Consider the following 26,116-nt stretch of genomic DNA (forward strand, 5'->3'; position numbering starts at 1 on the left):
ACCCTGGCAGGCATACCTGGCAGCACTGGTAGGCAGCAGAAACAGCACCATCTCACTGGGGCTGGGCCACTTTCACATATCATGATGCCCTGGAGCTACATGCTATATTGGGAGACACTGTGGAAAATCAAAATGGCAGCTGCCCAGTGCACCTTGAAAAAATGTAGCAAGGGGCCCAAGGCAGGCATCAGGAGTGGGACCTGCCAGGATACTGGTGCCCTGACAGACACCCAAGGATTCCAGGTGCTGACAACCAGTCCTTACACACACATATGAAGTGAGGACACATGAAGCCAGCCACAATATTAAAAAAACTAGTTTCTTTTTTAGCACAATAGGTTAAAAAAAGAGTGAGTGGTCTAGGTTTCAGCTCCTTCTCATTGGAGTCCCCCCAAGGAAACAAAACCAGGAAACACATGCAAATAGGTTAAAAAAAGAGTGAGTGGTCTAGGTTTCAGCTCCTTCTCATTGGAGTCCCCCCAAGGAAACAAAACCAGGAAACACATGCAAATAAGTGTGAACTGCAAAGCGGATTACGTAAAATGAGGTATAGTTTGTGCATCTGCTGAACTTTTCTATTCTATTCAGGCACAGAAGTGTCCCTGAAACTAGATAATCTGAGCCGTAATTTTCTGGACTTTAAAAAAACACACACAACGAAACACCTCTATGCATGCAACTGATAGTGAATATTTTATTTCTATTTCATGATTATTTTATGTAAAAAAATCTAAATTACATTAAAACGTTTTACTTACAAGATAATGTACAAATTGAACATTTCCCCCACCATGTAACAATTAAGCACATTAAGCTTCTGTCTTGTAATATTTCAAGTTGCTAACTCATCTTTTGCTTACAGTTCTGCTTAATTAAGCATATTATATTTGTTCTGTGTCTGGAATAGATTCTAGAAGCAACAGTGAGGAGCGGTACGTTTGAATTGCTGCTTTATGGCTTCCATAGAATTGATTCAGATGCTTCTTGCAGTCAAACCAGCCCAACTTTGTCTATAGAGTCCAGACTTCACATCCAGCATGAGGAAAAGTGCACCCAAATTACATCCAAAGAACCCCAAATGCATGCCTTCCACATATACTGTAGAACTTCGGCTGCAGCCCTTAATGCAGCACTGAATTCCTCTCTGGGAACGTCTCCTCTATGATTCTCACGGCTAGCTTTTGGAGAGGCAAGGGAAAGCTGCTTTGAGGAGACAGATTTTAAATTTACTTTAGGTTCTTTAAGAGAACTATTTTGGTCAGCAAAGAAAGGAGCATGTGCTGACAAATATGATCATATCAATTTGCATTATGTCTGCAGCCTTTAAAATAAATTAATTGCAACGTGGTTAATTAATTTCACAGTTTACTGCAGCTGTAATCATGAAAAAGTAGGTTGGTTTTTGCCAAAATATAGACCAGATGTATTGGCTTAAGCAATATAAAGCACTGAAGGATTGTCTGTGTGCGTTTTCTTGCATCACTCTGAATGGAAAATGAACTATATTTATGTATATACATTTCATCAACATGTCATCAACAGCCCATCCACATTTTCCATTTGCAACTAGAAATGGGCATGTTAGGATTTTGGAGGAGGGAAAATCTGTCCATGTGGAGTACATTTTTAGGTTCTGAAACTGACTGAAGGATAGGACGACGCTATAGAGAAGTGTTCACATAAAATCACATTTGTGACTATTGCAGTCTGTACCTCAATCTGGCAGAGATGATATAAAATTTCTCTTTAAGATCACTTAAAGAGTCTTAGTCAGCGCACACCATTTTGGGATAATCTACATGCGTCGTTTTTGGAAGTGAGGAAGTTTTGAAATTATGTCTCAAAATAAAAAGCAGACTAACAGATCTTGAGACAAAAGCATGGTCACCAACATGTTTTAATTGGATTCATTAAGCCTAACAATAAGAACATATTTCCTTGTACAACACGTTATTATTGTTTAGCCCAGGGGTGCCCAAACCTTTTTCAAAGAGGGCCAGAAGTGAACATGCGTGAGGGTCGACCAAAGTTGCTGAGCGTTTTTAGGATTTGACACCAATAAATAAACTGCCACAAGACCCGGATAAAACCGGTCAGATTAGGCCCCTGAAACGGACTTTGGACGTGCTTGGTTTAGCCAATAACTTTTTCCTCATCTTCCCATCACCCCTCATATTTGAACTTCATAATTTTTTTCTACAGTAGCCAAGGCACCATGAAAGAATTTTACTACAGAAATTACTGCTCAAACTCTATGGTAAAGTGAATAAAAGCACATTTAAAAGATTTTGGTTCTTGTGATGTATGAAAGCTATTTCGATGGATAAACATGCATCACCCTTGTGGTTTTAGAACATAACTTACATTGGAACTTTTAAAGGACCACTGCAGCACGTACTTCCAGTAAATCTACCGGCGGCCCTGCTATTTTCTACTCAGATGGTAGAGGAAATGGGAAAGGACAGAACTGTAGTTTTGTTCAGTTCAAAATGCTTCACTTTTTACAAGCAGCTCCTCATAGCAAGGTTAATGGATATCATTTGCTAAATTAGCACACAGATGTGGCAAAGATCTCTATGCTGTCAGCCTAGAAAGCATGTCAACTGTGGCACAAAGCGAATGATTATAGCACTAAATTTCAGCGCCGAGAAATTAAAACAACTGCAATTCCATTTCTTGTTTGCTGCCGCGTACAGTGGAAAAACTGCCTTCCATAAGCGTTCATTTAGCTAACCTCTGTGACAAAAGCTAAAACAGAACAAGCTTGAGGATCCCATGGCAATCAGTCACTGAAGGGACATTAGATCCCCGTAAAATCAAATATTAGAACAAAATTCCACTTGCTGAATTCCCACAATCTCATGTTTTCCGAAGTTGACGCATTCAAAAAATTGACATTGCTGTAGATAGGGTTTTGTGGCAAATTATTTTTTAAAAGGCTTCTGGAAAAAGATATTGATCAAGACTTGAGAGCCACAATCGTCACTGAACAATTACGCTCTGATCCAAAATAAAAAATTCCTTCCAGTAGCACCTTAGAGACCAACTAAGTTTGTTATTGGTATGAGCTTTCGTGTGCATGCACACTTCTTCAGATACACACCAATAACAAACTTAGTTGGTCTCTAAGGTGCTACTGGAAGGAATTTTTAAATTTTGTTTCAACTATGGCAGACCAACACGGCTACCTACCTGTAACTAGAGCTCTGATCCAAAGCTCTGTTTGTTCACTAGCAATCTTATTCATGGACAGCTTTGCACTGGTCTGTAAGGAAACCCTTCCACACACTGAAACTCTGTGTGTACATAAGCCTCAAGCATTCTCTGTTTGTAGACTTCTAGTAATAGCACTGAAAGTTGTTGTTGTTGTTGATGATGATAATAATAATAATAATAATAATAATAATAAATTTTAAAAAACAACACCTTACCTTTTCACCTTTGATGCCTACAAGGCCTGGCAAGCCTATTAGTCCTGTATCGCCCTGTAATTTCAGAATTCAAACAATTATTGTAACCTGTCACAATATTGGGGAGGGATGAAATCATAGGCTGGAAGACATGATAAAGGCCACTATGTTCCCCTCCCTAAAGATAGAGCCATTCAGTCACCACAGGAGTCTCCCACCTCCCCAGCCTGTTCAACACAAGCAAACCCACACAACACCATTCAGTATGCACAGAACCTGAGTAAATCATCAGCAATATCTCCAAAAGACAATACAGAAGCCATATCTCCATGGCACAGCACGTGCCTTGCATGCAGGAGGTTCAGGGTTCAATCCTTGGCATTCCCAGTGAGGAAAAAATTCTTTTCTATTGCTACCTGGATACTTTTTCAAGCAAGAGACTACCAATTGAACCTGGAGCTTTTCTGCACATGAAGAATGCATTCTATGACTTAGCTAGGTTGCCCACCATGCCACCTTATTTTCTCAGAACTCTGATTTACACGAGCACCATTGAACATATTGAAACGAGATTTGAGTTGATCTAGCACCATTTTTCTGAACAATGTAGCTAGGGTTATTAGGCTTTCCAGATACAGATTCAGATGGAGCTTCAAGGCAAGAAAGGGTATTTCTACACCTGCTTTTGATGTCTGCTTTAACACAACTCTGACTTTGGCACTAGTTCTGATTTGTATCTAACAATAAAATATAAATGTTTTCCTCCAATCTGCAAATCCCCCAGTATAAACAAGCTACCTGTAGTTTATTACCGAAAACATTAAGGAGAGACTTAAATTTTACGTCATGAGTATAAGAATATTGGCAAAATTTCAAACATTTGTGGGGATGGCTCTCAAAAAATTAAACTAGTTACCTTTTCCCCACGTTTTGCTTGTCCTGGGGAGAATCCTGGATCACCTTTGGGACCCTGTGGTTGAGAAATTAAATAAAGAGTTGAAAACAACAACAACATATGATAGCTATCATTACTTAGGAGATACGGATAATTATAATGTCTAAAACGTGCCCAGGATTTTAACTGATTTTATATCTACTTTTTTGTATGTTTACTGTTGCTACGATAGTTTTTGTTTCTGATGTTTTTGATCTGTTTTATATTTGTTTCATGGTTCTCTTTTGTAAGATACCGTGAAAATCTAGATTAATAAAATTATGATTTTCTTTTTTTAAATGGTATAATGGAAATCAACTAATTAAGTAGGCCATTGTGTCCCAAAATTAATGCCATACATCAATGGTTTTACACATGCATTTACCATGTCAGAACCTCTGGAGTTTTTTTTTTAATGGATGACTTGGGTTTCACATCTACAAGAATGCAGCAAAGTATATATTTCTGGCCTCTGCAAACTAGTTTAAACTTAACCAATATAGTACCAGAAATTATCTGAAACACACATTTCATCATAGTTGTTGAATAGGCAACATGGTAAAAGAACATGCAAAATGGTTCTGTGGCTGCAATCCCAAACACAGTTGCCCCATTGAACACAATAAGTAAATCTGAATAAGACTACACCATTAAGTCTCTACATATTATTACAATTGGAAGAACAGGGGTGATTAAAAAGTGTTCGGCACCCTGAATCAGTATGTCGAGACCTACAAATTGTTAGTAGTAATTTGAGCAGCAACTGGCATTGAGGCAACACTAGCTTTCCATGGAGCTACAACTTCCTCAATGTGAGTTTTGGTGATACAGTCACCAGTTGCCAGACAGAAGCAACATCTGATAAACAGCAGGCACAATGCCTACACTACATTCAATGGTGTTTGGTCCGAATTCTAATTCTCATTGGGGAATTTTTTTTTTTTTAAGGTGCCACTACTCATATATGATAGAAGTGCTGTGGGTGCCAGCCCAAAATGGCTGCCATGGGCAACCAAACTAGAGGTGCTGACAGTGACTACTGTCACAAAAAAGCACTGCCTATTCTGGATGTCTCTGGTGTGTTTTTTTCCAATTCCTTCTCTCATTCACTAACTCAATCACCATTCTTCACTTTTTCCTCTTCTGTTATTTCCTGGGTTTGGGTCATAGAAGGAGGAGTATATGTTGCTTTGTTTTGCATTCTAATAATATATATGTCATGACATGTTCCGTTTTGTATACGTCCAAATCCTGAAAAAAGGCAGCTGATGGATTTTGTCAGTACTAAAGAGGAAAAAAACCCCCTGAAGGATATAGTAATAATGTCAATCAAAAAACAGTAAAGGATGAGAAGGAACATCACAACTTGCTTCCTGCTCCCTCCTATAGTAGGCAAAGTGCCAACATCCAGGTTTCAACCTCGCATTAACTAGTTTTTTTTATTTTAGGCAACAGACCAGAAATAAGACCAAAAATAAAACTATACAATGCACTATAATCTTACACGCATGATAGCAAATGACCTAACTAACCCCTGAGAGTTTTAACCTCAGTCAGCTGTCAATAAACAGGGGCAGCAATTAAATGGAAGGTAGTGGGACTTGGCTCTTTGTACATTTAGTTTGCCCTAGAATGGTTTGTTCAGATGAGAGGAACTATGTGTGTCTGCCTGAGCAACAGCTAGTCTCTGAACTCCATTTACGATTTGCTGTATCTCTTCTCTGAACTAAATAGCTTGCAAACTGACAGCTTGCTCCAGTCAAAGGGAAGTGGCATTAAATAGATGTCTCTAAAACAATAGCTATCACCTCTCATTGCCTTCACACAGAAAAGGGGGGGGGGATGCTTGTACAAATGAAATGAAAATATTGAGCTTTCACAAATGTTGGATTTTTTGCAGTAGAAGGAAAAACAGGGGTGGGTTTTTTTTAGCACATTAATAGTGGCTGAAAAATGATGATGTTGTATGGCACCATGCCAATAAACTCCCAAAAATCAACAACCAGCAACTATACCATTATAAATTATTATAATTTTTATTATTGGTAAGTGCAGAAAGGCCCAGTGTATAGGTTCTTCTTCCAATACTTTCTAATGTATCACCCATGTAATCTACCACCCAGCTGCTATTTTGCCATTATTTATTTGTTTATTTATTAGATTTGTATACTGACCCTTATCGAAAGATTTGCCATGCATATAAAATATATAGCCACTGAATATTAATGTGTTAAATAATTAATCTGTGGCTGATTAATAAATAACTGCCCTTGGACTAAGAAATCAGCAGGAATTGGGATTACAAAAGACACAAAAACCCCATGGAGCAAGTACAAAGCAATTCTTGCTTTCTGAACTAATTAAGTACAAAAACACACACCAACAAACGCCCAGTAATGTTAGAACCAACAGAGCCTTAAACACTGGTTTTGGTGAAGCCAACATTTTACCTCAAAATACGAGCGACCTTGTCACTGAAAAAGAACGTCATAGGATATGTCCAACAAGCAGCTTGCAACAGCTTCCGATTGGTCTGTCTATATTTTAACTCACCGTAAAACCCACACAGATAGAACTAGTGAACTTTACATATTCCACTTACCTGCTCTTAAAACACCAGATGCTAATAAGAGGGCGCCCCAACAATCATGGGCTACTTTGTTTTACAATGTCAAACTGTGAGAGCCTTATTTGATATATTTTCTTGGCCCGGGGCAATTTTTAACACCTGTCACTACAGGTCAGATTCCTGCCATGAGGAATCACACTAAAACAAATCATGGTTGGGGCTGCGTTTCCCCCTACCCAACCCCCTCCAACGTATCTATCAAACTGTTATAACTAAATATGAGCTGAAGGCATTCCACAACGGCACAAATCTGTCCAAAACTATTTACGTAGCTTGCGCTCCTCTGGTTTGAGTTCGGAGTCGCTTGCTAGGCCTTAATCTATCAAAGCTTAATATTGTCTTTCCAGTTTAACCATCACTGAATCTTTGACGCAATTTGGTGACGTTTTCCATCTGAAACGGTTCTCACTTACAAAAATTAATGATGACTTAAAGGAGCAAAATCCATATCAATATTTAATTCTTTGGGCATTTTTAAAAATTCTACAGTACTGTCTGCTTGCACTCAGTCTTGCACTTCTGTTTACAAGCTATATTTGCTGAGAACCATTTATAGTCAGGACTTCATTTATAAACCAAATACATGACTAATTTCTGTGCAAGCAGGTTTTAACCATTCCAAACATGGACATAGCAGAAGATCATTGGATTCACACAGCAGTTTTGTTCATGTGTTAGCATACCTTGGGACCAGGCAGCCCCGGTAGCCCTGGGTTCCCGTGTGGACCTGGAATACCCTACAGAAAGCGAGAGGAAAGGTTACACAAAATAGTAAGAGTAAAGGAGTGCTTTGTGTAAAAAATAACAAACAGCCGTTCTGAAAGATCATTAGTTCAATAGTCAATAGCGTAGGGGGGGGGGGGGTTCTCCCAAAAAAAGCCCCAAACAAGTTAATAACCCGCTAACGGCCTTATTCCCTATATTATTTAGTTGCTATTACTGTGATTATTATGGTTAAGATTATCCTCCCTTTCTCCATTGAACAGACCCAATAAAACAGTTCTCAATTAAATCATTTAAACTATCTCTACTTTACCTTTCTACCTGAAATACCCAGCCAGCCAATGAAACGTGCTCAAATAAAAATGCAGTAATAATAAAAAATTTAAAAAGAAAAATCCTAATAAAACGCATCAGGTGAACTGCAGCAAAAGAATAGTTATCAAAAGTTTCTCCCTTCTCCCCTCTCAGACTGAATGCCAACTCAAAACTAGTTAAACGTTGAAAGAACATAGGACATCTAGCAAATGTCTCTGGAGAGGGAAGCCTGAGAGATATGACTGAGAAATAGTTGTTCCTATACACCATTCACACAGAGCTTCTTACAGCACGAGCAACTGATTCAGGGCCTTGTTTGATAAGAATAATAAAATGGACATGCTGAATATTTGCAATATTTCATGTATTAAAGCAATACAAATAGATGAAAAAAATAAAAAATATATATAGCAGCATATCCACAGAGGTCTTCTCTGGAATATGATTCAGCAATATATGATTTCTTTACCGCTGCCTGATTGGGTTGGATTTTTATACAATGAAGTTTGTTTGTTTGTTTTAGACTGTTGCTTTCCCCTGTTTAGCTATTCTTTGTTTAACTGGTGAATAGAGTTGTACAATAAATAAAAGAAAAACAGGCAAAGCAGGGTTATTCCATTCACACAATTGGCCCTCCTTGACTAACAAAGTAGGGCCTAAGTGAGGCCGCCATGCTTATGGCACCCTCAACTGTCAAGTCAGTAGAGGGGCCAACCTCTTGCTCAGCCCTTCTTTCAGTCTCTCAGTCTACCCTCAGCTATTTCTACATATTCTCTTCCAATACGCAAATGGCTGGTTTATGTGGCCCTGTATCATCACCCTGCTCAGCAAGATCCTAGTGATTTATTTAACTTTCAACTTGGCCCCCACCATGTTAAGTAACAGATAATGAAGTAGCAGCAGTAGCGGGTGGTAGGGCAGGATTGCTAAGTCGCCGCTGAAAGCTGGATAGTGAAGTGCAAAAGTGCCTGAGGAGCCAACCTGCCATTCCTACTGGCAAGGTGGCACTGAGACACCCCCTCCCCTTCTCTGCCCAAGTAGTACCAACTCAGTCAGAGAGAGGTCAGATGAATGGCACAGCCCCACCACACTGCCCAGGACTGAGAAATAGTAATATATTATCATTATCATACCGCTTTATATTTTTTAAGGGGGGGGAAACCTCAAAGGGGCTTACAATCTACATTAAAACATCAAATGAATGAAGCCAGAATAAAACATCAATGAAGAAAGTCAAACACAAAGCAACACAAGTTAACAAAAAATCTCTTTTAACATTTCAGAGAAAACCATACTACGGGAAGTCAAATGTAAGAGGTGCACTTAAAACACAATTAGCAAGAGAATGATAAATTATCAGAGGTTCAACATGTTGTATATTTCCCCCCAGGAAAAATAAAATATAAATAGAGAGAGGGGTCAGTAGGAAGTGTTCTGCTCCTACCCAAATAGAAGTATGTAGAAAAGTAGAACCCCATAGTTCTATTTGTGATGTATATAAATATAAGTATATATTTGAACAGAGGTGCTATTCAAACATATTCAATTCAGTTTCTGGATATGTTTCACTTATGCTAGTTCAAGTAACTTTCCACACACTCGTGCAAGTCTTGATTTATGAAAATGAGATGAAATAATCAAGTCCCAGTGATTTCAGCAACACCAAATTCCAGATCATTATGCTAATCCAGAAAGATTAATTAATCCATGTGCAGAAACACGCTCCTTTGTATAGAGGCCACCTGTTAGGAATGGGTCCAAACGCAATGAGAGTGCTGTGGAGTTCTGCGCCATGTGCGTTTCTGCACCACATATGCTCAGCCCAAATAATCAGTCAGTGCAGCCAACTCTGATACTGCTGAACGTTATTGGAATCTTTTTTCTCTTCCCTCTCCTTACAGCAGTTAATAAGGGCTGCCAAAATTGACACCTTCAGTCATTTGGCAAGGAGATCTTCACATGCAGCTTGCCAATACATGTGGGAATCTCTGCATCAGTGCCATTGTTTACTTGATGAGTTAGTTTTTGCTAATTATAACATGCTGAAAGGTACTTCTTAAAGATGTCAACTCATTTGCAACTAACGGTCTTGCCATTGGAACGTCGAAATGTTGGTCACACCATTTGTGACATATTCAGGTAAATTTTAGGGATTTTTAAAGGAAATTTCAGGGATAACCCAGGGATGTACAAGAGAAAAAGCACTGCTGAAAAAGGTTCATAAAGTGCTATAACTTGCTGTTTCAGAAGTGGGAAGTGTTACTCTGAAATAAAAGTAACCTTGGAGTTTGTAACATACTCAGAATTGCATTGTTAAAAACAGCCACTCTTGAATAGGCAAAAAACAAGATCAAGTAAACAGCTGTCAAATGCTTCAGAATTTTTTGACTTGCCTTGTTTTGTGTGAAATCATCAAAGCGTCCTTTAACTTCATTTTCATGTGAGAAATTCCATAAACCAGTGAGGTTTTATTTTACGTTAGAAATGGACAGAATTATGTAACTTTAACTAAAGGCATCTCCACATTGATTGGACAACTAAAGTGGCTGCATATTGACCCAACTGGGCAAAGGATACAAATCAAAGATTAATGTTTAATGGATAAGCAGGATACTTATTTAATGGATCACCTTTCCCCACATTTTAGGTCCTCATTCCCTCCTTCTCCACTTAAGAGCATAAGTTTATAAGAGGGCGCTTCCAATCCAGTATCCTTTTCTCACAGTAGCAAACCAGATACCCATGGAAAGTGTATTTCATTAAAAGCCTACTGCCTCTAATAATTTGACCACTGCCCCAAGAGTTGCCCAAATATTCAAAGCTCTCAGAGACAAAAACTACCAAATATTGCATTAGGTCAGGTAAGCCACATTATGTGCTTTAATGGAACTTTGCTTAATTTCTATAATTGCAAAATGAGCTGCGTTGAAACAGAATTTAGGCTTTTCTTTTGAAAGGGTATAATCCTGGGCATTTCAAGGGGTATTTAGAAGGGGTAGAATTTTCTTGCAGTCGTTCAAAGTATGACTGCATTATCCTGCTAAGAAGGTACACTATATATTCCTAAGGCAGCTTTTCCTCTCTCCAGCTGTGGATAATTCCTCCTTCATTGTTTTTTACTCTCTAGCTCTGGAATGCAGTGATCTAGGAAGCCCACTCCCCTTCATTCCAACAACCAAATGAACATGACCTTTAGGTTGCAGAGTCACAGACGATGAGAAGACTGAAAAACATAAGGATTAGTGTAGCAGCAAACCAACGTTCAGTGGAAGTGCAAAGCAAAAAGTACTGCTTTGTCTATTTCTTATTTCAACACATGCCATATCATGATAATTGACAACAAAGCTTTCTGCACTTAATTTGTTATGAGCCTATGAGAAGAGTCAGAGTTATAGCGTCCCATTTGATCATTAACAATCATGTTTTAGGAACAACAGATCAGCCTTTACTTACCCTTGGACCTCTTTTCCCTGCTGGACCAGGTAATCCTGGAGAACCTTGGGGTCCCTAGAGGTAAACAAACAAACAAACAAACAAACAAACAAACAGGTTAAAGCTAACATCAAACAAATGAATGAACTCTGGCAATAAGTGTAACTCAACACATCCTATTTCGACAACATTTAGACACACTGAATTGCATGAGATTATTTTTACTGTGTGTTCTTTGAAAGAGGAAAAGGCATTGCTGGAAATAACCACTGCAGTGATTCTCACCATCCCTAACTATTGGCCATGCTGACTGGCACTGATGAGAGTTGTAGCCCAAAACATCTGGAGGCCACCATATGGAGATTAAGATTGCGAAATATTTAATCATAGAATCACAGAACTGAGTTGGAAGGGATCCCGAGTGTCATCTAGTCCAACCCCTGCAATGCAGGAAACTCAACTAGATTATACATGGCAGGTGGCTATTCAACCTCTGCTTAAAAGGTCCATTTGCAGCTTTTAAATCTGTGAACATCTACCCCCCTTTTAAAGATGCCACAGGGATAAGAAAAACCAAATTTCTGAATTGTGAAAGTTAGTACAGAACCACAGAATGAAGATCACATTCCACTCTCATCCCGACCCAAATCCCACTCTTGCAAAACAAGGACCTATGACTGGAAGCTGCCCAAGAACAACTGTGCATATACATCTGCATTATCAGTCTTTGTGTCCCTTCTTTAAGAGGGATATTGCCATTTTCTGCCCAGGACTCTTGGTCACTTCTTACTCTTGTGGAGATCCATCCCTGAGCAGCAGCAGCAGCAGCTCTCTGCAAGATGAAGCAGAGATTGAGGGCCCCAACTGGGAATGGGGAGCAAGTGGCAACTCCACAGTACAGCGGTGCCTGCATAAGGTCCCATGTTCAAATCCATGACATCTTCAACAAAAAGGATTAGGTAGCTGGAACTACCCAAGTGAGGGCACTCCATAGGGGAGATGCTACCACCGAGAAGATGCGTTTCTGTGCTGTCACCAAGTGACAATCAAATGACCAGAGGGTCTTCTCAGAAGGTCTTATGAATTGCCAGGGAGGGGTGTCTGCAAGGTCCCTGGTGGTTCAGAGTTTCAGCAGCAAAACAAGCCCATCAGTAGTGGGTTAGATGGACCAAATGGTTTGACTTGCTCTAGGGCAGCTTCCTTCTAGTTGAAACACCTGCTTGATCCTGCAGGAATCTACCCTGCAAGCGGCAGAGAGTGGGCTTCCACTCTCCTGCTCCATCCCTTCCATTCTAGCACACGTGTGATTTGGTTTAGAGCAGAGGACAAGAGCTTATAACAATATCAGGCAAACTGCTTCCTTCTCTCACTCCCCCCGCCCCCCAATTGCTGCTCCTGGCATGGCTACGTATCTGCACAACTAGCTTCAGGTGCTAGGGCAGCCTTGGTGGTCTCTGCTAGAATGCATATACCAGTAACAGGCCTCTCTACAAAGCCAGCTTGAATCTTCCTCAGTGGGATGCCCGGGGAACAGATTTTAGGCAAAGATTAGTGTTGCAAACGTTTGGTAAAGATGTTGACAGAGTAGGAGGAAGGTGAACTGAATTAGCTATGCTACTTTAACTCAATAGCGGAACAGCAAGGGAGCTGAAATTCGTTTTTGGCCATCAGCAATCACGTACTATTGCTATGTACACTAAATCTCAGTGAAACATCTGGTTTCTCCATTAGTTTGTTTGCTTTTAATTTTTCGAACATCTCTGATCATGCTTTCTGCACGTGGCTGCAAGAAGTAACACTGCTATACAGAATTCCGCCGTCTGGATTTCTAGCAAATACACATCACATACAAAATAAAAGCTATAGTTGCAAGCTGCCTTAAAACGTTTCTGTTTTCAGTGTTCCTGAATAAACTAAAGCCCTAGAACTGAAACAAACATTCTTCACATCTCTCTCTCTCATATTTAGAGATACATTGCTACACTTTAAAATGATTCTGTCGAGAAATTCAAATAACACAATAACATAATTACATGTAGAATATATCACAGAAGCATTCTGAAAATGATTATTTAAATAGCTGCTGTTCATTTAACATTGACTTTTAAATAGTCACTTTTCTGGTTGCCTGTGGATCAAATTAGAGATTTCATCCTGTGGTTGTAAAGTGATATGATGCTAAAAAGACTTAACTGAAAAGCAGCTTCTGTCCCTTAAATTTATTCAGTCTGCATGCATAAAAACACAGAGAAACCATTGGGGATATCCACTTTCTGTACTTTTCTCAGTACATAAACACACACATCATCTTGCGCTGCACATTATAAGGTGTGCTCTTCTGACACAAGTATTAATAGGAAACTGGTACACAGGAAGGAGCACTCAGTGACTTAGGAGTGACAGAGTTGTATCTTCGTAAAACAGAGATGGACTACATTGCTGGCAACAACAAAAAGTGTATTGTGTAACACTTAAAGCCTAACAAATGTATTTTGGCATAAGCTTTCAAGAACTAGAGTCCAGTTTGTCAAAGGTTGATACACTGTTAGCAGTCTAGAAACCACATGAATCAGCAAAAAGGAGTGAAAACAGAAGGACTCATTTATTGGCAATTGTAGAATGGGAAGCAATTTATTGTAGGCCAATAGGCCATGGAACCTAATATATTTAGCAACTGTCCTGATATCAAACAATGCAGACGTCTGACAAGTGGCTCAAAAGCCGCACAAAGTACCTGAACACAAAACTAGAGAATCAGAAACCTAGAATATGTGTGGGGTATCTTGGCCCCCACCAAACTACAACTCCCAGCTCAAGCCAGCATTGCCAATGGGATAGGGATGCTGAGATCTGTAGTTCAGCAACATGGGGGGGGGGGGCAAAGACTCCCTATACATGATCTAGCAGACTCATGGAAGTTACATATCTATCTCAGAAATGATCCAATAAGGAGGGATCATGTGTACTGAATTGTCCCTATGCCTAAAATAACTTTCATTCCCGACACCAACTGCAGGCAAATTAGACAACCAAGTCCCTGTGCCCTATTTCGGCTCTCACCTTGCGTCTAACTTTGGGCAAGCACATTCTGCTGCCACTATAAACTCCCCTTTACAGCAGCACTTTCATCTTCCATAGAAAATAACAAAAAAGGGTTCCCTGCCTATTTTCCTCCCTTGTTCCCTGTAGTGATAGCTCCTTGCATGGGACAACTTCATTAGGATGAAGCAACTTTATCAGTTGGAAGAAGAAAAGACTACTCAAAGAATAGTAGAGTAATCTCATTATAGGTGTTACTTCATTAAGAGGGTAATGAACCAGCCCTTAGAGGAGGTACCCTCCATGTATTAAACCATGTTATAGATTAAACAACATTATCAAGATTAAGTTGGCAGATTCCCAGTGCCAAGTAAGTGTCTTATTTGGCATTGACCGTAAGGCTTCTAGCATTCAAACAGTGGAATGTCATAAATGAGAAAAGGTTCTAGCCTCTTCCTCCAACCTTCAGTTTAGTTCTCTGCCTCAACGTGTTTTTTCTGCATCCACAGCAACAAACCCTACTTTTATCATGGACCACAAGTTCAAGGTTATTTCTTATACCTCCAGTTTAAAGTACCAAACTGAAACCACAGGAAATTCCTGCGTCAATTTGTTGAGTCACTATGTGTCAATTTATTGAGTCACTATGGTGTATAACCTGCGAACTCCTGCTGTGTTTTATTAAAGAACATAAACAAGACAACTTACCGGCGGCCCGGGGTCTCCTTTAGGCCCTCTCAGATTCTCGAGTTCAAACATTCTTTCCAATTCTTCATAGTCGTAATCGTAACCGTCAATATCAAGTTCATAACTGGTTTCTGCGTTGTAAGTGTCATCAATCGTAAATGTCCCTTCGTCCCTTGAAGCAAGCTGGTTATCGAAAGGTGTAAAATCAGAAGCTCTATATGATGTTGTGTTTAAAACTTGCTGCAGCTCCACGGGTTCGTATGGATATTGCTTTGATGCGCCAGTTTTGGTTTTAGTCTGCTTTATGGAAAACAGCAGATCGGGGTAGGTTTTCCTGCTTGTATCACCTGTGGCATTATCTGTAAGGTTTGGAGGCAATTTTGTGAGAGCCTGGAAGCCATCTTTCTTTTTGCTGGCATCTTGCTGAGGAATTTTCGATGCTTTCACAATTCCCTGGTCATCTGGTTCCGGTATAATTTCCAATGCAGTACCATTTCCTAATAAACGAGGTGTCAGGGGAGAGGTTGTCTCTAGGGGTTCTGGTGGCATGTGGACTGATGCACCGTTGCTGCTACGAAGGTTTGATTCTCCTTTCCTTGTACTCAATGGCATGGAAACTGGTTGGGTTTCTTCATCCAACTGTTTGCTTGGCAGCATCCCAAGGGATGTGCCTGGAGGAATCGTTTGAGACCGGTATGTGTCAGCTTGACGACACTGTTGTTTCACATATTTACAATAGTTTGCCAAGGCTTGTGCAGAGGGGATAATGTCCAGCTGACAAATTATTCCTTCAAAGTTGACTGAATGGGAGTTCATCCTTCCTAAAGTAAACAAACTCTGCGAATCGAACGGCTGTACTTTAGAAATAGTCTCCCTGCTGAAGTGCTTTCTTCCACATTGAGTATACAGGGACACGGCTTTTTCCGTAACGTCAATAGCAAATGTGTGCCACTGCTCATCATGAACAGTGTAATCAAAATATACAGACTGCTTCCCTCCAGTATGCACCATTATCTTCCTTGGGAGCAACTGGACACCAAACTGCAGTCTATTTTTATTTCTAACACTGAAAAGAAAGGCATTGTTTACTGCGTAAGAACGTAAGCTAACCAAAACGGTGAACTGGGAGCCTATGTGTGATGCTATCACTTGAGAGACAGGCACCTCAATGGCTGCATTTGTGGACAAAACAACTCCTGAGGCACTTAGGTGAACCCCCTGAGGTAATGAAGTACGTGACAAAGGCTGTGCAGTCCCTGTTGATGGTTGATGAAGAGCTTGCCCACTTAGGCCTAAATGATGAAGAATATCTATGCCTAGGGGAGGAAAGAGAAAGGAAGGGGTGAGACAACTTCATTCTTAATTTTACTCAAATGCTTTATATTAACTCTGCGCTTATCCACACCTTCTTTTCCTTCACACTTTCCAGGCATGGTCCACACTTGAAGCGCCACAAAAACCCACTCTTTAAAGCTGAATTGGAGCAAGCAGAATTGCCATTTGTTCCAAGTGAGTAGCAATGAGAGGCTTTTCCAGCTCAAACACAGGATAGGAGAATGGCAGAAGGTGTGGTATGAATTCATATGAATAATGTATGCCTAACAGTATTTCATAACAATATATCATACATATAATGAAGGCATCTCTCCTGGTTCTGTGGATGCCACCACAATATGTTATTTCCACATGGTTGACCATAACCTTGTCCCTTGTACAAGGCTAACAATTCTACTTAATGTTCTTCCCAACTAGTTTCAAACATTAAAATTTCATCTAAGTCAATTTTGTTTTTGTTTTACACGGGGCAATTTCAGAATTCTGCTGGTCTTTCAACAACATTTTTCATCTGACTTCATAACTAGAAAGGCCTGCATTTGGTGAATATTAACCTGACAGGCAAGTTTGGATTCTAAACCCTAGGGAAAAAACAAACAGACGTTAAGAATAGCTTTGCCAGATCAGGCTGGTATGCCCACCTAGTGCAGCATCTTGGGCTCCCAGCCGCCAACCAGATGCCCATGGATAGCTCAACAAGCAGGATGTGAGCACAACTGCACTCCCCCCTCCTGTGGTTCCCAGCAACAACTATTAAGAAGCATACCGTCTCCGAGTGTGAAGGCAGAGTATAGCCATTGTGTCTGGTAGCTATTGATAATCTTGTCCTCCGAGAATTTGTCTAATCCTCTTTTAAACCCATCTAAGTTGGTGGTCATAATTGCCCCCAGCAGGAGCCCATTTCTTACTACAACTAAGCACTGTGTGAATAAGTACCGTATTTTTCGCTCTATAACACGCACCCGACCATAACACGCATGTAGTTTTTAGAGGAGGAAAATCCGTAGGCATGCCACCCATAGGCATTTCCTCCATAACACGCACAGACATTTCCCCTTACTTTCTAGGAGGAAAAAAGTGAGTGTTATGGTGCAAAAAATATGGCACTTCCTTTTGACCATGGGTAGACAAACTAAGGCTCAGGGGCCGGATCCAGCCCAATCGCCTTCTAAATCTGGCACGCAGATGGTCCAGGAATCAGCGTGTTTTTACAGGAGTAGAATGTGTGCTTTTATTTAAAATCCATCTCCGGGTTATTTGTGGGGCATAAGAATTTGTTCATTCCCCCCCCCTCCAAAATATAGTCCGGCCCCCCACAAGGTCTGAGGGACAGTGGACCGGCCCCCTTCTGAAAAAGTTTGCTGGCCCCTGCTTTTGACTGTCCTGAATCTTCCAACCTTGCGCTTCCTTAGATGCCCATGAGTTCTATGGTTATGAGAGAAAAACCTGCTGAACTCTTTCCTATCTACACTTTTCTTCCCCCAGTTGTTTTTCTACCAGCAGGTCCTTCTGGACACAGAGCCACTTCAGGAGAAAAAATGGCTGGGGAGAAATTATTTTTGGGGAGAAAGCATAGGTTGGGGAACGTGTACAGAGGAGGGCAACCAAGATGATCAAGGGTCTGGAAACCAAGACTTAGGAAGAATGGTTGAAGGATCTTGGGGTGTATAGCCTGGCAAAGAGGAGACTAAGAGGTGTTACGATAGCCGTCTTCAAATATCTGAAGAGCTGTCACATGGAAGGTGGAGCAAACTTGATTGCTTCTGCTTTGGAAGGTAGGACTTGAACCAAAAAGAGATTCTGACTAAACATCAGGAAGAACTTTCTGACAGATAAGAACTGCTGGACAGCGGAACATGCCCTTGGGAGGTTGGGGACTCTCCATTGGAGGTTTTTAGGCAGAGGTTGAATGGCCGTCTGTCATGCTTTAGTTGAGATTCCTGCATTGCAGGGGGTTGGGCTAGATGGCCGGGGGGGGGGGAGGGTGTTGCTTCCAACACTAATCCAGCTCCCTCACCTCTTCCTCACTGATCTTGTGCTTGACATCTTCTATCTCCAACCTAGTTCATAGGAAAGAAATGGCTACCTGCTTCTGACACATGGATCTGCCATTCTCACAACTAGATTGGACCTGACATATTAAATGTTGCTTGGACTAATGTTAGCAGAGTAGCAACTCTGTGTTTAAGTCCCCAAAATGGCATCACATCCTCGTACACCTGGCGCCTAATCCTAAAAGCTGCTAGGCCATCTCATAGTATCAAAGCAGGAAGGGTATTTACATGATCAATTCCTTTTTGAGTTCTGAGAACAGCAGGATGTTACCTCAGGATTAAAGTGCTGATGAACGGTCAAGTCTCTGTCAGCATGAAAGCAAGTCGAAGCCAAAACTAAGTCAAGAGAGTCCTTGAAACATAAGGATTTCCACAGACTTTACCAAGAAATTAGGTTTCATTTCCCAACTTGCCTTCCCTCTGTTTACCAAAGATATTACTAGCAAATGTTAAGAGCAGACACATCTTGGCTCCAGTTCCAGCAAAAATGTGCACATATGCACACAAATATCGAAGACATTTCTGGAAAGGTTTTTAAAAATTGGCACAGAATGCATACGTTTGACTGTGCTATACATCTTGAAAATTAGTTACACACCTTGCAGTGGTTCTAGTCATGTTAGGGAGTGCACAATGGTGCCAAGTTTACAAATGGCAAGCAGCCGGCATGGCCTGAGGCACAGGAAGTCCTATCATTAGGGGTGGGGGTGGGGGGGGTTACACATCTGCCAACTCTTTTGGATGTCCAGCTGCAAAACAATTCATTTATTTAAGCTATAGTCTAATCTGCAGTAATTGTAGACTTGGTTATGGTACAGTGAGAAATCAATGTTATAGGTTGAAGGCCAAAATCTTCCATGCATGATCATGGCTTAGCTGCAATTTATTTTTGTGTTGTTATTTTTTAAAAATTGTTTTTGTTTTGTTTTACAGAGGCCTAATCAAGCATAGACTGGGTTTTTCAGGGGCACAGGAGAAGTTTTGTTCCAAGTCTGATATGGTATTTTCCGCTCTGTGGGGTATGGGTAACCCTAATAAATGCTAAATTTAACATATCAATCTCTCCCTCTTCCAAGTAGCAAATTGCACTAGTAAGGATTCAAGACTAAACGGAATGAGAAACGTGTTGGGATGAGGGGACCAAACTTTGCAAAAATAAGTACAAAAAAGGGACATCGTTAGTTAGTAGCTGGCTGGCATCATGAGAAAGAGTGTCCCATGCTGCAACATTTTGTTGCAGGTCCCCCTCATATATTTTTATTTATTATGTATTTCATTTTTGAATCACTTATTATGACTCTCAAAGTGATTTCACTACATGATATTAAACAACTGCTTTTTCCTTTTATCTATTTTTTAAAAACCCAATTACATACATAAAAACCCATTTTAAATCCAATAAAGATATTGACTAGATACTTACTAAGATATTTTCATACTACTCTGCACCACAACTAGTCAGAGGGCAGTTTACAAATAATAATAGTAATAATAAGGTAAACCAAAAACATAATACATAATAAACAAAAGAATTAAAATTATTACCTAAACAATTACATATGGTTAAATTTAAGTTTTAAACTGAAAGCGTGATTTTTAGAAGAGTCAGGAATACATTTATACAGGGTTCCCCCCCGGAAAATGTTTCCAGAAATTTTTCATATACAAATTAGGGTAACTTGAACAGGAAAATATTCTGATGGCCTGATCTACCCTGTTTATTTTTACTTGTATTTAGTCAACAAAGCTAAAAACCATCAAACTGACCAGCTAGCCTAGCATTTATTTGCAACTGGCATCTATTCATTGTTACTGATGGACTTCTGAAACAGATTTTTCTCCACCTCACATCACTATGAGATCAGCAGTGGAGGCAAACAGAGGTTTCCTGAAGAATTAAGATATAGTCCTCTCTGAAGGTGGAAGGTGTTTCTCTGAAACAAACGAGGGAGCTGAGTGCAGGGTGGGGATCAAAGGTGGGCAAACTACCCCAGAAGGAGCATGATGTGCGCCCCACCAGAGGTACTACCCGTCCCCTAACACCCCATACACCCCACTACAGGTATGTTTCTGATTAAGAGCACAATGTTTCGATCCTGCAAATGCAGAAAGCAGATTATTCCTCCATGTGGCCAGCTATGAATGCGCAAGCAAGCTTTGGGATGTGAGGGCAATCACCTCAAAGCAATGACCCAAACTGCTTCAGGCAGGCCTTCGAGCCTGAGGCAAATGTGCAGAAAGCTATAATCACGTCCGCACCGCTCAAAAGCTCTTTCTAAATATAACAGTGTTCAAAGACACTTAACAGAATGCATTCTTTTGGAGCACATGTAATCCACTTGCTTTCTCCTCATTCCAGCGGCCATTCCCCCCCCATCCCCCATTAATGATCAGTTATTCCTTCCCGCACACAGATGTCGGCATCTGATTTCATTTACTCCCTAAATTAAAAAAAGAAGAAAGAAATCAAAGGATAGGCAATCTCCTTGCAACATATATTTATGATTTGTCATCTTGAAAATGGCTTGTTTCAAGTCCAGGAGAGACTTTCTTCTATGCTTGCCTGCAGACTCCCATTAATCATTCCCCTAAATCATAGGGGGATAAGGGTACGAGGGCTGCATCTTATCCCTCAAACACCCCGTGCATTGTCAAGGAAACACAGTCAGGGAAGCCATCAAACTCTTTTTCTCCCTATATATGCCACATGTCTCCAGTTTTTCCTGTATTTTGAAAGTTTTCTATTGTAAATAACCTAAGAGATCCAGATGCCAAATGACAGAACAGGTTTTCAGCCCATCACATCTAAAGGGCTTGAGGTAAGCAATAATGCTTTGAACAAGACAGGTGCGTGTGATAAATTCAAGAGCGGCAGAACACGAAGGAAGGAATACAAAGAACTAGGAAGCTACTTCGCTGTTTCTTCAGGTTTCTTAAACGGCATCCCTACCATCACCACAATACAAGTCACTTTAGAAACACAAAGAAGTCGTCTGCTCTGTTTTAGAAAAACAACAAACTGCATAATCCCAAATCCTTGGTGTTGCTAAACCAGCCTTCCGCATCTTGGCCAAATACTAACTACAGCCATTGCCAGCAGATATGATGGGTAAAATCTTCAGAAGAACGTAACATAAGAGTCAGTGAGTTGAAATACCTGTTAGGTCATGAAGCCCACCAGGTGAGCCTGAACCACTCAGATTCCCAGGAACAGCAAGTTTCACAAACTTTTTGTAAGTCTTGTGAAGAAGCAGGAGATGGGAAGGTGGTGACATCATCGCCCTAAGATGGCACCTTGAGCCAATTCTCTGTCACCCGGAGCTATAGACATAGATATGAACACGAGCGTGCGTGCACGCACACACACTTCCCAATTCTTAAAACTTTTAAATCTGCTAGCTTTTGATTTGCAATGCTTGCTGGAGTGTGAATATCCAAAACCAACTACCTTGCTTACGTGCCCTGACTTAAAAAACCTGGAGTTGCCAAGCTGCAAAAAATGTTGACAAAATTTGCAGTTGAATAGTCTCCCAGAGCAGCTTCAAGACATCAACAAGACAGTCCCTGTCCTCAAGTTTAAAATCCAGAAGCTATGGCACAAACAGAAATGAGATTGGTAGGGATGGTTGGGGGAAAGGAACTTCCTAAATGTAGAAAGCTAACCGTCAGGGAGAAAGGTTCTAGCTTAGTTGTTGTGTCTCCCTGACATGAAACTTTTCAGTGAGCAGGATGCTTGAAGCGTTTGGATTTGATATCCCGCTTTATCACTACCCGAAGGAGTCTCAAAGCGACTAACATTCTCCTTTCCCTTCCTCCCCCACAACAAACACTCTATGAGGTGAGTGGGGCTGAGAGACTTCAGAGAAGTGTGACTAGCCCAAGGTCACCCAGCAGCTGCATGTGAAGGAGCGGAGACGCGAACCCGGTTCACCAGATTACGAGTCTACCGCTCTTAACCACTACACCACACTGGCTCTCTATGTTTGTCCTCCATACAACAAAACTACTAGAAGACCAATGTTGTACAGTCCAGGAACAGTTTTGTCTCGATCACCTCTAAAATTCTTCGTATTTCTTCATGTGACTATTACCTGAGTGGCTACCATAAAATAGCAGAAGCCTCACAGTGAGCTGGTTTGGATGATACACTAAGTCAAACTAGGATAGTGCAAATTTGTAAGCTCTGAGAGAGAGGAGACTGCAGCCACTTTTCTCCTCCTCTGGGTCCTGCTGTTGAATGAAGCCATGGTTTGTTTCCTCCAGATAAACATGTGTTACTTCTTGTGGCTTATCTGGAGTGAGACAAACCATGAGCCTGGGTTCAGACAACATGATGAGACAAACCATGGCAGGGCAGCTGCAGCTAGACTAGAGGAGGAATGCAGCAGCCACAATCCTCATTCCTAGAAGTCTAACACTCAAACATTCAAACGAAGTTACAGCTTGGCTTAGTACAGATTTGGGGAAACTGTGGTCCTCCAGAGGTTGCTAGATTACAAGTCCCATAATTCCAACCCATTGTCCCTGCTGACTAGGGCTGATGCAAGTTGGAATTCATGAACATCTGGATGGTCACAGGTTCGCCGTCCTGGGCTTAGTGTTCCATGCAAACCAGCTCATTTGTTTCAAAGATGACAACCCCAGCACAGGTTTTAACTGCTGCTAAAATAGATACAAATGCTAACTTCAGATGTTAGAACAAGTGCCCAGCCATCTGTCCCATTCATTAGTCCTCTGAATAAACACAAACAACAACAAAAGCACAATCAGTTGCTTTTTAGCCAACAGCTGCGTCTGAAAATTTGTGGGTGGAGGGAATAAGCCAAAAAAGCAAGTTTACTTTTTTGGCCTTAAAAATGCAAGTTCAGACTAAGTACTTATTATGTGAACTAGTTTGTTTTGGAGAGTCCCAAGAAGTGCAAAGGTAATCCGGCTTCGGTTTGCCACCCCCAAAAACACCCACGTGCAATGAAGTCACAATCAAAGCCTTTACAATGTACAAAACTTCCTTTTTGCAAGGAGTCTGCCTAAATATGTAAGCAATTTCACAGACAGAAAATCTGAGTAATTTTGAAAAGGTCAGCCTTCCTAAACTGGTTTCTTTAAACTTTTGCTCCTATTGTAACTATCTGGCATTAGAGACCTTTGAAAAACTGAATTTCACGTCATTACTACCAGAATCCTTCATATAATTTTTTTTTCTCTCTCTCTTTTAAAGGAAAATCATTCAAATATTCTATAATAAAATCAGGAACATGTCTCACCTTCTTCTTGTATTTGTGTAGCACCCACAGCTATACATGTTGCGAAAAAAAGGAGGAGGGTTTTCCTAAAAGAAAAAAGAAAATAATATCAAATTAAACACACAGAAAAGTATATGTTTTATTCCTAATAAGTGATGCACAATCCTTAGGTATGAAACAATTTATTCACCACCCAATTCTCAGATTCTATTAGGCTTTTCCAGGTCAGTATCCAGTTTTGCCAGAAGACCACATGTTGGTTTAGTGATGGGTAAACATGTTACGTCTCCACCACCATTCCTGGCTGTCCCCACTCTTACAGGTGTCATTTTATCCGTCACCACCTGCATCTTTTATTCTTATATTTCTTCTCTTTGGAATTCCTCATTTGGAACAAGCACAGTGAACAGCAGAATTGTGAGGTTGTGTGCTATATATCCATAGTTACACACTGTGTCAGGGCTTTTTTCAATCCCGCAGCCATCATACCATTAAATACAAGGGCCCCCATCTTTTTGGGCCCGGGACACATTTGGAAATCTAAGAAACAGTTCTGCGTGTCACACAATGCCCATTTCATAGAAGAAACATGGGCGAAGCTCAGAATTCCACTCAGATAAAAGGCAAAAGACCTAGGTGGCACCGCAAGACGAACCATAATGATAAAGCAGTAAGCACCACAAACAAATAAGCCCCCAAACCTTCAATCTCTTTAAAGAGATATACAGTATAAAATTGTCAGGGACAGAGGCCTTAGTGGATGCCAAAGAAGGTGTTTGTCTGAGGCTGAGGACATTGGGGACCCCAGCTGTGATATGCTTTAGTGTTTGTGTTACACAAAATGTTAACGTTTAGCCAAAGAGTCAGAGGTAGAAGGGGTCGAAAAGGCCATTAGTCCACCTTCTAGAAATCCAATATTAGAGTATCCCCAATAGATGGGTGTCTGGCCTCTGATTGAAGGCCTCCAGTGAGGGAGAGACCACCACCCATTGATGTAATTGGTTCCACTGGATTGGAAACAGGTTTCCTCTAATGTTCAACTGAAATCTATTATCAGGGGACTGCCATCAGAACAGGGGAGGGAAGCAGGGGAGCAGTTGGGATACGGGGAGCCTCCAAAACTCCTGAGGAGCAGTTCCTCTTTCAGCGGTGGGAAAAGCCACACCTCCAGTGGAGAAGAGAGGGAAGGGGCCAGCCAAGAGAGGAAAGGGCTCGAGGATGCTACTGAGAGCCCCAGCACCTCACCTCGCCAGGTTGGCCAGGAGGGATGACCGCCACTTCTGTCGCCCAGCTTGTACAGAGGGGTGAAACGCAAGGAGGGGAGGAGGAGGCTTGGGGTGCCAAAGTTCTTATGTTGGGGGAGAAGCCGGAAGGGGCCACTCCCAGATTCTGCGAGTAACTAAGACGGACATGAACTTTGTAGATCTGCACTGTAAATAGTTTGGATAATAAAACCTGTAAAAGACAGGTCGGATTCCTGTCTGGTTACTCACGAGCAACCACCATCAGCATCTGACAGCTATTCTCCAGTCACTTGATGCCATCGGGTTTATCCCTGACCCCTGTAGGTGCAGAGAACAAGTCTTTGCCCTCTTCTGTGTGACAGCCCTTCAGTCCACAAATCATTATTATTATACTTTCTTTTCAAAACCTTAATTTACCCTATCCCTTCATAGAATTATTATTCTTTTAATGCTCCTATAAGGAAGAAGGAGATGGTGGCAGCTAGATGTGCAAACACTTACATATAATGATCCAAGAAGGAGAAGAAAGAGACCAGCACTTGGAAGTGTCACCTCTTGCTTATGCTATGTTCCGTGTGGATGAGCATCAGCAAGGCAAAATACCCTGACCATTTTCCAGCCTGGTCGATTAACATCACCCAAGGCAACTGATACCATGGAAAGTACAAAGCAAACTATAATGAACACACCTGGTTTGCTACACACACAGCATGGAGATCTGCAGGAAAGAATTTGCACAAAGCATTTCATAGAATCATAGGATTGTAGAGTTGGAAGGTACCCAAGGTTCGGTTCTCAACCTGTGGGTCCCCAGATGTTGTTGAACTACAACTCCCATCATCCCTGACCACTGGTCATGCTGGCTAGGCATGATGGGAGTTGTAGTCCAACAACATCTGGGGAACCACAGGTTGAGAAACACTGATCTAGTCCAACCCTCTGCAATGCAGGAATCTTTTGCCTACAGCCATCCATGGGTGGGCTTGAACCACCAACCTTCCAGTTAACAGCCAGACGCACTGACCCATTTGCTCCATGTTGCTGTGGACCCTTCCCAAGAGCCCCTTGACT

At 41.0% G+C, this 26,116-nt stretch overlaps 1 protein-coding gene across 1 annotated transcript in view; it reads right to left on the minus strand.

Moving 5' to 3' along the window:
- Positions 1–26,116, minus strand: part of COL24A1 (collagen type XXIV alpha 1 chain) — a 331,774-nt gene that overhangs the window by 124,753 nt on the left and 180,905 nt on the right. The window contains exons 3-8 of the mRNA XM_081008493.1: positions 23,823–23,887; positions 15,191–16,485; positions 11,465–11,518; positions 7,657–7,710; positions 4,327–4,380; positions 3,432–3,485 (exon numbers count right to left, since the gene is read on the minus strand). Of these exons, the coding sequence (XP_080864619.1) occupies positions 3,432–3,485; positions 4,327–4,380; positions 7,657–7,710; positions 11,465–11,518; positions 15,191–16,485; positions 23,823–23,887 (1,576 nt within the window). The remainder of the gene's footprint in view (positions 1–3,431; positions 3,486–4,326; positions 4,381–7,656; positions 7,711–11,464; positions 11,519–15,190; positions 16,486–23,822; positions 23,888–26,116) is intronic.

The sequence above is a fragment of the Podarcis pityusensis genome (genome assembly GCF_964106645.2).
Source record: "Podarcis pityusensis genome assembly, chromosome: 6".
In the NCBI taxonomy this organism is placed as follows: Eukaryota; Metazoa; Chordata; class Lepidosauria; order Squamata; family Lacertidae; genus Podarcis; species Podarcis pityusensis.